General features: G+C 36.5%; 1 protein-coding gene across 1 annotated transcript in view; it reads right to left on the reverse strand.

The window, feature by feature from the left end:
- Nucleotides 1-13,469, reverse strand: part of CENPE (centromere protein E) — an 82,360-nt gene that overhangs the window by 17,679 nt on the left and 51,212 nt on the right. Inside the window, exons 33-42 of the mRNA XM_032398842.1 lie at nt 12,996-13,283; nt 12,290-12,448; nt 10,913-11,071; nt 10,003-10,272; nt 9,229-9,387; nt 8,758-9,048; nt 7,407-7,511; nt 4,903-5,121; nt 2,767-2,964; nt 1,852-2,055 (exon numbers count right to left, since the gene is read on the reverse strand). Coding sequence (XP_032254733.1) covers nt 1,852-2,055; nt 2,767-2,964; nt 4,903-5,121; nt 7,407-7,511; nt 8,758-9,048; nt 9,229-9,387; nt 10,003-10,272; nt 10,913-11,071; nt 12,290-12,448; nt 12,996-13,283 — 2,052 coding nt within the window. The remainder of the gene's footprint in view (nt 1-1,851; nt 2,056-2,766; nt 2,965-4,902; nt 5,122-7,406; nt 7,512-8,757; nt 9,049-9,228; nt 9,388-10,002; nt 10,273-10,912; nt 11,072-12,289; nt 12,449-12,995; nt 13,284-13,469) is intronic.

Below are 13,469 nucleotides of genomic sequence, written 5' to 3' on the forward strand. Positions count from 1 at the left end.
TGTGTGTGTGTGTGTGTGTGTGTGTGTGTGTGTGTGTGTGTGTGTGTATATACCACATCTTCTTTATCCATTCATCTGTTGATGGACATCTAGGCTCTTTCCATAGTTTGGCTATTGTGGACATTGCTGCTATAAACATTGGGGTGCATGTGCCCCTTCGGATCACTACATTTGTATCTTTGGGGTAAATACCCAGTAGTGCAATTGCTGAGTCGTAGGGTAGCTCTATTTTCAACTTTTTGAGGAACCTCCATACTGTTTTCCAGAGTGGCTGCACCAGCTCGCATTTTCCAGAGTAGCTGCACCAGCTTGCATCACCAGTGTAGAAGAGTTCCCCTTTCTCCGCATCCCCACCAACATCTGTTGTTTCCTGACTTGTTAATTTTAGCCATTCTGACTGGTGTGAAGTGGTATCTCATTGAGGTTTTGATTTGGATTTCCCTGATGCCCAGTGATGTTGAGCACTTTTTCATGTGTCTGTTGGCCATTTGGATGTCTTCTTTGCAGAAATGTCTGTTCATGTCTTCTGCTCATTTCTTGATTGGATTAGTTGTTCTTTGGATGTTGAATTTGATAAGTTCTTTATAGATTTTGGATACTTGCCCTTTATCTGATATGTCATTTGCAAATTGCAAATATCTTCTCCCATTCTGTCAGTTGTCTTTTGGTTTTGTTGACTGTTTCCTTTGCTGTGCAGAAGCTTTTTATCTTGATGAAGTCCCAATAGTTCATTTTTGCCCTTGCTTCCCTTGCCTTTGGAGATGTTTCTAGGAAGAAGTTGCTGCGGCTGAGGTCGAAGAGGTTGCTGCCTGTGTTCTCCTTTAGGATTTTGATGGACTCCTGTCTCACATTGAGGTCTTTCAACCATTTGGAGTCTATTTTTGTGTGTGGTGTAAGGAAATGGTCCAGTTTCATTCTTCTGCATGTGGCTGTCCAAATTTCCCAACACCATTTGTTGAACAGACTGTCTTTTTTTCCACTGGACATTCTTTCCTGCTTTGTCGAAGATTAGTTGACCATAGAGTTGAGGGTCCATTTCTGGGCTCTCTATTCTGTTCCATTGATCTATGTGTCTGTTTTTGTGCCAGGACCATACTGTCCTGATGTTTACTAGAAGCTCTAATATTAATCTAGCTCCCTTTGCTCCAGCTGCATATACAACAAGCAACTTTCTGACTACTGTATATTTTACTAGGTATAGGAGACAGGGATTACTTCAGAGAGCAGAATGAATATTCTGATCAGTGGAAAGTAAAACAAATTAACAAGCTTGTCTTAAGCCAGGTTGGTTCTTGTGAATCTGTACACTGGAGCCAGTCACTTTGGGAACAATGCTATACACCACATCTCTGAACCTCAGAGTTGAAGGATGGGTGCATAAGCAGTGATACCACCAAGAAGAAAAGCACATCTCAGTGAAGTCGCTGGACAGGCTTGTGTATGGCATGGCCACAGCTGCTGCCTGTAGCCCTGACAGGCTCGTCTCACTCTGTCTGAGGCTACTTGGGGGAAAGGCTCAAATCCTCCAGAAGCAGGGAGAAGTGAGAAAGGAAAGAGCATTCAAGATTCCCTAAGAAATTGATTATTACACCCCAAGATTTTATCTTCTTTACAAGTGTAAGTGAATATTTTTAATTATCTTAAGGAAGCACACATAACATGTTAGAGGAAGAACATGTTTTACCCAAATTTTTCCCCCAATTTTTTTCAAACAAAAAAATAAAGTATATACAAACAAAGACGCATATCTAAGATTAAGTTGCTCTAAGTCTTTTTTTAAGAAAAAGGTAGAAAAATTAGAGCAAACAACAAGAAGAATGAGGTAGCACACACACAAAAATCACTACTTACAATTATTTTGTTATTATAGAAGTTATTCACTTGACAAATCTTATCATTTTCTTTCTGGATGCCATTTTTAAGATTTTCTATATCAAAATGAGTATTCAACCATTCTTCCAAAAACTGGGTCATTTCTTTCCTATTACTTAGCACTTGCTGAAATTCAGTCTTTATGCAGTGGAAGTCATTTTCTGAAAGATCTTTGAGAATTTCCTGTTTGAAAAATAAGTATTCAATCGCCTGAACATTGAGTTTTTATCTAAATATCATACATAAGGGGGAAACACCTTACTGAACTCTCATTCTTAATATTTTGAGTATTTTGAAATAAACACAATTCTAATTTATTTTAGTTGTATTAGAAATATAATTCTAATTCAAAACTTTGTTCTAGTTATTTGAATAATAAAAACCTGGCAGTATAAGCTATGTAAGGAATGTCTACAAATTCTGCCTGTTAGAATTAAAAACCACCAAAACTATCTGGGACTACTAATCACACATACGCAGTGCTGCTGCATGTAGCTTTTCTGTGCACCCAGGCCTTACATGCACGTTGGGAACTGGATGCCAGCCTCACACTGCTGGGTGAGAGCAAGACACTCCATGAGGAGTTGTTGTAATAACATTGTTCCTGACTCCCAGCTGCAGATCTAGGACGTTTTAGAAAGCATTCAGAAACTTATTCTGGGGTTCTATGAATTCCCACTTATTGGGACTAAATCTATTTTTCTGTATCTGTGGAGTCCTGAAAAGCTGCTGGCTAGTCCATTACGTGGCACCCTTCACATCTGGCCAGCGGTCACCCTGCAACCTATTTTTAATTTCTGGAAAATGAAAATGGCTCTCAGCACATGCAAAAGTACCTACTCTATATAAGAAAAAGGCTTAAAATCTAATTAAACCATTTAAAATAAACTATACCTCAATATGTAGATCCATATTCTTGCTCAATTTGAGGTCCGTGAATTCTCTGGATGGTACATCATAATCTTGTTGAAGCTGCTGTATTTTAATGAGCAGTTCATTTTGCTTTTCCACTTCATCAATAAAAACTACTTCAAATTTATTGATGGATTCATGTTGTTCTTCCTTTATCTTTGTAACATGGCTTAACACGTACTTGTAGAAAAACATTAAACAAATTGGGAAATGAACCTTTTATCACATTTAGAGGAAATTTTAAACCCTCAAGACAAAGAGGTGGGATGGCATATCTTGTTTATCTATATCCTCTGGTAAGTGAGGAAGAAGGAAAGAGCCTCTCTCTATCCCCAATTTTTTCCTCTCAGTATCTTGGGAGAATAACTTCCAGACTTCAAGTTCCTTATTTCGGATTCCCTACTGGCTACACCTCATGGATGTCCTACAATTACCTCTGATTCACTGTTAAAATGGAACATAATCTCTTTTCCTATAACTCACCTTTCTCTTCTGCTCACTTTTTGGTTAACTGTGTCACCAATCATGCAGGTATCCCAGCTAGACCCCTGAGGTTCATTTTCAACATCCCTCTCCTGCCTACCTTCGTTGGGTAACCAATGTGGGTATAGCAGCCTCAAGATTTACTTCTCACATGTAGTTAGATGTTTGGCATCAAGGTGACAATAATTTGAATGCCATATGTTCCATGGACCTCCTGGATAAATTCTGGATATCTGATTGCCAGGAAGAGTATCAGGGCCTGAGAGGCAATCTACCTAGAAAAGACAGACACCAACTCCCTACTTCCTCAATCTCCCACCACTCCTTAACCTCTTATAATCTGGCTCTTCCCTAACCACTCAATTAAAACTGCTCTGACAAAGGTCAACAATAAGCTCTATTATCAACAAATTGAGGGCATCTCTTCAATTCATATTCTGGCTGTCTGAAGTATCTGCCACTCTTGACCATTTCATCTTTGACATGCTGTCCTCCACTGACTTGAGCAATAGCACTTTTGCTTGATTTTCTCCTGTCTCTTTGCCATTTCCAACCTCAAACCCATTTGTTGCTCTTTTCTGCTACGGCCTCTTGAAAATTTATCTTTTCCAGAGTTCTTATCTGATCCTAAGGCTCTTATTTTTCTATTATGCTTTCTGGGTGACCTTACTCACACATGTATTATCTAGCATGTATATGCTGATGAATTCCAAACCTTTATCTTTAGTCCTGACTTGTCTCCAGACAAACGCCAGACTCATATAAGTGCCTACTTGTTTTTCTTCTTGAATGCTCCATCATGGGTATTTCTACCTCAAAACATCTCAAACTAAACACCTGATCGCTTCTCCTGCCTTGCCTGCCTTGCTCCTCTTTCTTTTTTGTCAGTTAACGATACCACTCTCCACAAACCTGGCTACGCCCAAATTCTGGCACTCAATCTAAGCATCTCCCTCCTACTCTCACTATCAGTCACATGAACCTACTATTTTAAGCTGCTGAATATTTAATTTCTTTTATCCTCCCGTGCCTATGAATCCTTTTCTAGTAGTACGGTCACCTGTAATATCTAATCTGGACCACTATAACTGCCTCTTGTCTCTTCTCTCTGCCACAAACTCATCGCTTTTCTACAGTGAAGTAGCTAAAATGGTAATCTGATCATGCTACTGCTACCACTTAAAAATAACGTCCCCGTGGCTCCCCATCATCTGCAAAATGAACTCTGAGCATTATTGCTTGAGTCCAGCTTCTACTGTGATCCCATTTTCTGTAATTCTTTATCTCGTTTGTCATACAACCTGCATGTGCTTCTGTCACTACACTTACTAGCTGCTTATATGTTTGCCTCATGTGCTAGACTAGGAGATTTCTGAGATATTATTCCTATCTGTCTCTCAAGCACCATGATGGTATCTAGGCTCACAGGCAGAGCTCAAGTTTTGTTGAATGAACAGGTCCTAGAGGCACAGTGGATCCTGCACATACTATTCTGAGATGCACATAATCTTTAATTCAGCAGTAAATATACTAAATAGCAAATATGCCAACTCCCAAAGTAGGACTTAAATGCACTGATGTTAAAACTAAAATTTATAGCAATATTTACAAAGATATTACTAAAAAAGGTAGTACCTGAAGTTTCTTCATGACTCTGTGGAATTCCATTGAACATCTTTGGTTTGCAGTGAGAAGTTTTTGAATTTGTTTGATTTGTGGATATGGAAGTGAGAGGTTTGCTTTTACTCTAACTGAAAGGTCTTTTTGGGTTTCAACTTCTTTCTCCAAGTCAAGGGATAGTCTATTTAAGCACTCATAATGATTATACATCTCTGAGTATCTCTTCAGAAGCTCCTAAGGAAAATTAGAAATCATTCAGTTTAACAATTCATCCTGATTTAACAACAAATAGTCCTTGACCTAGAATTTTTTCTTTTAATTTTTAAATTTATTTTACTTTTAAATGTAAATTCAATTAATTAACATATAATGTATTATTTGTTTCAGGGGTACAGGTCTGTGATTCATCAGTCTTATATAATACCCAGTGCTCATTACAACACATACCTTCTCCAATGTCCATCATCCAGTTACCCCATCCTTCCACCCCCTTCCCTCCAGCAACCCTCAGTTTATTTCCTATCATTAAGAGTCTCTTATGGTTTGTCTCCCTCTCTGGTTTCATCTTCTTTCATTTTTTCCTCTCTTCCCCTATGATCCTTGCCCTAAAATTGTAACCAAATTTATGCTTTAACATTTTCTGTATTACAGAAACAAATTAAGACCTTTATGTTTTTAAAAAAAGGAAACTCTTATTGTTGATTCTGGATTATAGAAATAATATTTAATTACTGTGAAAATTTTAAAAATTTAAACAAATGTAACAAAGAAAAGCAGAAACAACCACGGTTATCATTTTGATACATTTTCTTTTACTTTTCTGAGCATTCATGAATTAAATGACCATCTACAAAGAGTGAGGATAAATATGAGGGAATTCAATCTAGTACGTGTTATAGTTCAAGACTGAATGCTGGCTCATGTTTACAGTAGACAATGTGAGTTTGCAGGTCAAACAAGTGACGAAGAATCAAGCTAGCTATCTGCCAGCTTGGTGAAGCCTCTTTACACATTTCTATTTATCTGCCTAGAATCTGAGTTTTCTAACTTTTTATCAGAGTTAGAGTTCAGGTTCTATCTCTGCTACTTCCTGACTAGGGAAATCATTGAGCCATTTTCCCAACTACACAATGAAGACTGTGATAATTGCCACAAAGTTTTCTAGGGGAAAGTAAATATTATAGTATATCTCTATCTATGTAATCTGTAAAATATATACAGACATTATGGCTTAAGGGAAATAAAATTATATTTGTAAAAATGTTTCCATATACAAGTTTTAAACTTACACCCGATTTCAAATCCTGATTCTACCAGCCATGTGACCTTGGGCACCTATTGAACTTCCTCTTCAAGCCTCGTTTGTAAATGGGGCAATAAGGAATATCACATGAGGCAAAGCATCCGGTATATTAGTGCATTTGGCAGACACTCAATAAGCCTGGCCTCTGAGCTCAAACGACTAGAGGCCACACAGGGGACACACCGGTCAGAGTACAGGTGGAGGAACACAGTAGTTCAAATTGCTAGTCATATAAGAAATAACACGTTTAATTCAGGGTGCTAAAGAGTAGAACAAGGGGCTGCTGACAATAATGAGCTTCCTTTTTAATAACTTAAGGAAAAGCTAGCTGTTCATTCATCTGGGATGTTGGAAAGGGGATTCTTGCCTTTGGTCTTAGTATGAATCACATTATGATATGGAACAGCACTGTGTAGTCACTCATTTGTACTTTTAAAACATATTCTGATAGGAATGTGCTAAGTGACATAAAAACACACACAAAAAGTCTTTAGGGATCTTGCATTTGGAGAGCAGTGACAATTAATCGTGCTGGCCTTTTCCCTCAGCATATATTCAGAATCCAAATATTTCCCACTGCTTCCACTGATACTTCTTTAGGCTGAGCCACCATCATCTTGGCCTGGATTATTGAACTTAGTCTCTCAAATGTTCTTCCTGCTTCCACTCTGTCCATTTTCAACACAACAATCAGAGTCATCCCTTTAAAATGTAAGTCAGATCACGTCTCTCTCATGGTCAAAACCCTCCAATAGATCTCCATTTCACTCAGACTAAAACCCAAAGATCTTTTAAGGCCCCACAGCTTGCGTCTTCCCTATGAGCTCTCTGACCTGATTTCTTATTAGCTTTCCCCCTTCTTGATGCTCCTGGAACCCACCAGGCAGTCTTCTGCCTCAGGAGCTTTGTACTCGCTATTTTTTCTTCTCATCCTGTTCTTCCCCCAGCCAGCTATATGGCTTAATCCTTTACGTCTTTCAGGTACTTACTCAAATCCCACCTTTCCAGTGGGGCCTTAAAATCACAACCCCCCCCACTGTTTTGTGTGTTTATGTATGTACATATGCATACACATGCACACCTATACTAGATTAATAAAATTTAAAAAAACATTGAGCATTATCTATTTATTCATTCCAAAGACATTCCTTGGATTCCATTTAGGCCTTTGGAGGAGTACCAATATTCATTTGTAATTTTAACATAGGGCACTTACTTTTATCCTAGAGCACTTTTCTCTCAGGCTTTCTGTGAGGTGGTGTCTTTCATTACATTGTGACTGTTTTTCATATTTTACTACCTCTTTATGGTTCTGTGGGTCCTATGTTGGTACAAAGAAATAAACAAGGCTTCAACTATAACTACATTCACATATAATGTCTATACGCTTTTCCAATTACATTTTTTCACATCATTTCAATAATGGAATTATAAGCTTGTAACTCAAAAACGAAGTTAAAAATGGCCAGAAAATGATTAACAGTACCATTAAGTATTGTAGTGAATGGCCTCAACTCATTGAGAAAAAATGTGGAAGAACCACATATTTTTTGAGATGGGATTTATTCCTATAACCGTCAGAGTTGAAAACTAGATATTAGATTTACATCTGATTCTTACGATTCTAAGTTTCCGAGTCAGAATTAGTCTCTGAATTGCTGCCAAATAGTACACTAGCAAAACCACCTGAAATATCTCTATTCATACTCTTCCCAGCACCTTGGAACACAAAATGTGTACCCTGTTACATTTTGTACTTTTGATTAGAAGTATAAAACAAAACGTTTTCTCCCATTTATTCACTACAGTACTTAGAAGAATGACTAATAAATATTTGTTGAATGAATTAAATTTCTTTATGAATTTCATTAGGGTCCACATAAGGATGGTTCCCAAGTGTACATGTTTCTATTGATACTGCAAATGATTCAGTCTTCTACTCTTGTTGAATTATGAGAATAAAAAAAAGATTTTTCTAGATTTTATAGAATTTCTTGTCTGAATTTTATGTTATTTTCTAGAGGGTTCAACTAGTTTTTTAAGACGTGATTCTGAACATGTAAAGACAGTCACACTGGCTGAAGTTCCTTCCCCTGTGTGTCTGGCCGCTGAGAAGAGAGCAGGCCTAAAACTCTGTCATGGGGACACAGAGAAATCTAGTCCTTCAAATGTTTTTCTACGAGGATAATGCCATTTCCTGGTTTAAAAAAGCCTTTTAAAAATTACATGAAAGAAAATGGTCTGCTTTATGTAACAAATCTTTTCTTAAAAATAAATAATTAAAATGTTATTTTCTGAAAAATATTTTGGCTTCTTTTAAAACTGTATCTTCTATTTGTGTGAAAAATTATAGTAATACTTTTCCCATCATCCTTTACTGTTTGTAGAAATTTCCAAGAAGAAAAAGAGAAAAAAAAAAAACAACCCACAAACCCCCTCCCCCCAAAACAAAAGAAACCAAGCAAACCCAAAAACCCCACAACAACAACAAAACCAAATTATTCCCCTTTCCAAAAAAGCTTGATTCTTATAGACAGTTACTAAATAAGGGAAGATTCTGAACTCACTCTAGCTATCATTTCTCTTAAGGTTTCCCTGAATTGGTCTCTTTCCATTTTGAGAGACTCTTTTATCTTTCTTAGCTCATCTCTTTCTTTAGCTAAAATTCTTATTTCTTCGAGGCTTTTATGAAGTTTCTTAGTCAAGTGTAAGTTATCCATTTCCACAGTTTGCATAGATAAATTTTGGGCCTCAAATTGCTGCTTCAATTGTTCCATTTTGTTTATATTTTTATGAGTTTTATTGACATCTTCTTTCATTTTAAGAAGTCGAAGCTCTTTTTTCTGAAGTTCTTGTATCTTGAGATAATTATAAAACAAGTTAGAATGCAAACAGAATTCCTTCAAGGAAGGAAAACAGTGTCTACTGGCTATATATGTACATCTGTATCTCTATCTATATATATCTGTATCTATATTTTTTCTCATTCCACAAATGATTTTGGACAGTTACTCCCCAAAGAACAAAACAACACATACCTTTTTCTGTAATTCATCTTTAGATTTATTTAAATCCTTTTGAATATTTGAAATCTGAGTTGTCTTTTCTGAAACTCTCTCTCTGAATTTATCAATAGTTTCTTGGTGTTCTTTCAAATGCATGTGAGCAATTTTTAGTTCCTGTTGTGTCTCCAAATCCTTTATTAGAAGAAATTGAGAAATATCATGATATCAAGGCACATTACCTTTCCTTAATGATGAACCAGTTTAACAAAATCTTAAAAAACGCATGTTCATAGTTCAAAACAACCAGCACACCACCCCCAGATTAGAACCGTACAGAAGGATATAAACTAAAGTCCCTGTCCCTAGCCTCCCCCATCCTCGTTGGGCTGCTTGGTGATCTCTGCCGCTGCTTTCCTCCCTCTCATACCACTTGGGGATTATTCTAAATCAGTAACACATAAAAAGGGCCCATTCTCAAGCTTAGTAATCCATTATACAGATGTACCCTACTTAGCCAGTGCCTTAGTGGTAGACACTTGGATTACTTCTAGATTTTTGTCAGCAGTAACAATGTTGCAGTGAATGCAGCTGTATTTCTGTCCAAATGTGTGAATGTACTGGTAGGATAAATTACTACAGGTGGAATCGCTGTAGCAGATATATATGCTGACAAATCTTTAATAAAGCAGTGTCAAACTGTCTCCCTAAAAGGTTGTGACATTTACATTTTCACCAACAGTATTATAAGAAGGAAGCTTCTGGTATTAACAACACATTTACTGGATAGGTAGAAAGAGCACCACTCACTCTAGCTTTGGTTTCCTGTAGGTTTGCCTGGAGCTGGTCTCTCTCCAATTTCAGATTATCTCTTTCTTTCATCACAGATTTCATTTCTTCAAGGTTTTCATGAAGCTTCTGAGCCAAATTTAAATTCTCCATTTCTATTTTATCCAGAGTTAAACTTTGGGCCTTGAATTGTTTCTTCAATCGCTCTATTTCAGACATTTTTTTCTGTGACTCACTGACATCTTCTTTTAACTTAAAAAGCTGATGTTCATTTGCCTTAAGTTGTTGAATCTCAAGATAATCATAAAATAACGTGTTAGGAATAAGACAGTTTTTAAGGGAAGGATAGTTTCTAAATTGATTAAGACAACAGTCTTCCTATGTTGCTCATTAATATTCTGCAAAATTTCACACAAAATTTATTTTCTTTTGAGGTATAACATATATAAGTACATTAATCTTAAGTGTATAGCTTATTCTTGATGTATGTATACATCTATATAATTATAACCCAGACTAAAATTTAAAACATGTCTAGCACCCCCAATGTTCCTGTATGCCCCCCCTCCTAGAGCTAAACACTATTCTGAACTTTTTCATCCTAGATGAGTCTTGCCTGTTTTTGAACTTATAAATCACAATGTATTTATCCATTCTCCTATAGATAGACATTTTACTTGTTTTCCATTTTTTGCTGTTATGATTATAGAACTGTTAATGAGCATTCTTGTACATAACTTTCTGTGGAAGTATGCATTTTTTCCTCTTAGGTACATACTCAAGGAACAGAAATGCTGAGCCACAGGCAGGTGTATGTTCAGCACTAGTAAAACTGCCAAGATGTTTTCCAATGTGGCTAAACCATTTTACATCCCCAAAGGAGCTTACACACAAATAAATCAAATATCCAAACCAAGCATATTCTCCATACCTTTTCTTGTAATTTAGCGTTTGAATTTTCTAAATCCATCTGCATATTTGATATTTCATCTGTCTTCTCAGAAACAAGGCCTCTGAGTTTATCAATAGTTTCCTGGTGCTCTTTCACATGCATGTAAGCAATTCTTAGTTCCTCTTGTTTTTCCAGCTCCTTTATCATTAGAGAAATTTTAAGAATGGTGACACAACTTAATATTAACTAGTATTTTTTTTTTTCTGAAAGTGATTTATTTCCTTAGTATAAATAATAAAACTATTACTTCTTATTCTACATCTTTGTTGTTAGGAAGTTATAAGCTTTCCCTGCCTCCCTTTCCCTGTCCTCACCTCCCCACAACCTACTCCTACTTTTGAGAGGCAAACACATGATCCATATACTATTCTACAGCTTGCTTTTCCTTCTAAGAGTGATTTGGGCTTCCAAATTAGGACATTCAAATCTATTTCTTCTTTTCTTTCTCTTTCTCTCCTTTCTTTCTCTCTCTTTTCTTTTCTTTCTCTTTCTTTCTTTTTCTTTCTTTCCTTCCTTCCTTCCTCCTTCCCTCCCTCCCTCCTTTCTTTCTTTCTTCTTTCTTTCTTTCTATGTGTTGTATAGTATTCTGATATATCGCTCATATTTACCCAGTTTCCTTCTCATGGACATTTAGATTGTTTCCCACTTTTTATTACAAATTGTTACAATGAACAACCTTGTGGTGTATGTGTGTTTGTGTACGTATATAAATATACATGTTGGATGAAGTCTACAAAAAAAATACTGGTTACAGAATTTGACATTTTTAGAACAATATCAAATTACCTGCCTGAAAGTCTGTATCAGTTCACTCACACCAACACTGCCACTTATGTCAAAGAATGGCTCACTGCTGTCAGAAAAACATCACGTTTACTCACTAGTATAGGAAGAGTGACTTACTTTAGCTTCTTTTTCTCTGAGGCTTTCCCTGAGCTGGTCTCTCTCCATCCTAAGGGTTCCCTCTGCGCTTCTGAGGCCATCTCTTTCCTCAGTAACACATTTTATTTCTTCAAGGTTTTCATGAAGTTTCTGACTCAACTTTAACTTCTCAGTTTCTACACTTTCCAGGGTTGAATTCTGGGCCTCTAATTGCTTCTTCAATTGCTCTGTTTGATACATACTTTCTCTGAGATCATTTTTTACCTTCAGAAGTTGATGTTCTTTCTCCTGACGTTCTTGGATCTTGAGATAATCATACAATAAATTAAGATATAGATAAATATTGAAAAAAATGCTAAATAATACTTTCAAAATTAAGTAGGCAAATCTTTGTCTTCAATTTCAGGTTAATTCATATCCTGTTTCATTACACAAAAGACCTAATTCAAACTCGCAAAAAAAAAAAAAAAATACCTGTGCTTTTAAGGTAGCATTTGAGTTTTCTAAATCCATTTGCATATTTGATATTTCATCTGTCTTCTCAGAAACAAGGCCCTTGAGTTTATCAATAGTTTCCTGGTGCTCTTTCACATGCATGTAAGCAATTCTTAGTTCCTCTTGTTTTTCCAGCTCCTTTATAATTAGAAAAAGGAAAATGATATATTCAGAGTAACAAAATTCAAACTGTGTGTAGAAAGGCAGAGAGAGGGTAAGAGGTAATTATGCCCCCACCCCCGTTAGACCTCATCCTCTAAGTTTGTCTTAAATGTCAATACATGCTAGATATGTTACTCCACAACTTACCCCCTTTCCTAATAGGATACTTCCAAATCAGCACCATGGCACTACATCCTTCTTTACTGGTGGCCTAGTATTCTATGGTCTGAATGTGCAGCACTTAATTAACCAGTCCCCTGCTAATGGACATTTAGCATTTTCCCTATTTTTTTGTTTGCTTTGCACAATTGTGTTAATGTGTACAGGATGTATAGCTATGACTGGACTTTTGGGCTCAATGAATAAACTTATTGAAATATTTGAAAGATAGTACCAAATATTCCCCCTCCAAACTTCCCCAAGGTTGGAGCAATTTTACACTCCCACCAATCCTATTGATAGCCCATGGTTCTTTTAGGACACAATGTCATATTTACTGGATGGGGGAAAGAGGGTAATTCACTCTAATTACAGTTTCTTTCAGGTTTTCCTCGAGCTGGTCTCTCTGTACTTTGAGAGTCTCCTCTACACTCCTAAGATCATCTCTTTCTTTTGTAACAGATCTCATTTCTTCAGGGTTTTTGTGAAGTCTCTGAGTTAACCTCACATTCTCCATTTCTTTATTTTTCAAAGTTGACTTTTGGGCCTCCAACTGGTTCCTGAAGTATTCCATGTCACATATTTTTTCCTGAGTCTCACTGACAGCTTTCATCTTAAGAAGCTGATATTCTTCTTCCTGAAGTTCTTGAATCTGAGAAAAAATAAAACGAGTTAGGACAAAGGCAGAAATTTGTAGGAAAAAGAGGAATTGTTTCTAAATTAAGTCAGTCATCTTTACATTTTATCTAATGTATATACTATTTTCTTCCACAGGGAAATGAGCAACACAATAATCAGATGTCATTTTCCAACTTAACAAAATAAGACCTACCTTTTC

This window comes from Phoca vitulina, unplaced genomic scaffold (assembly GCF_004348235.1).
Source record: "Phoca vitulina isolate PV1807 unplaced genomic scaffold, GSC_HSeal_1.0 scaffold3, whole genome shotgun sequence".
Taxonomy (NCBI): Eukaryota; Metazoa; Chordata; class Mammalia; order Carnivora; family Phocidae; genus Phoca; species Phoca vitulina.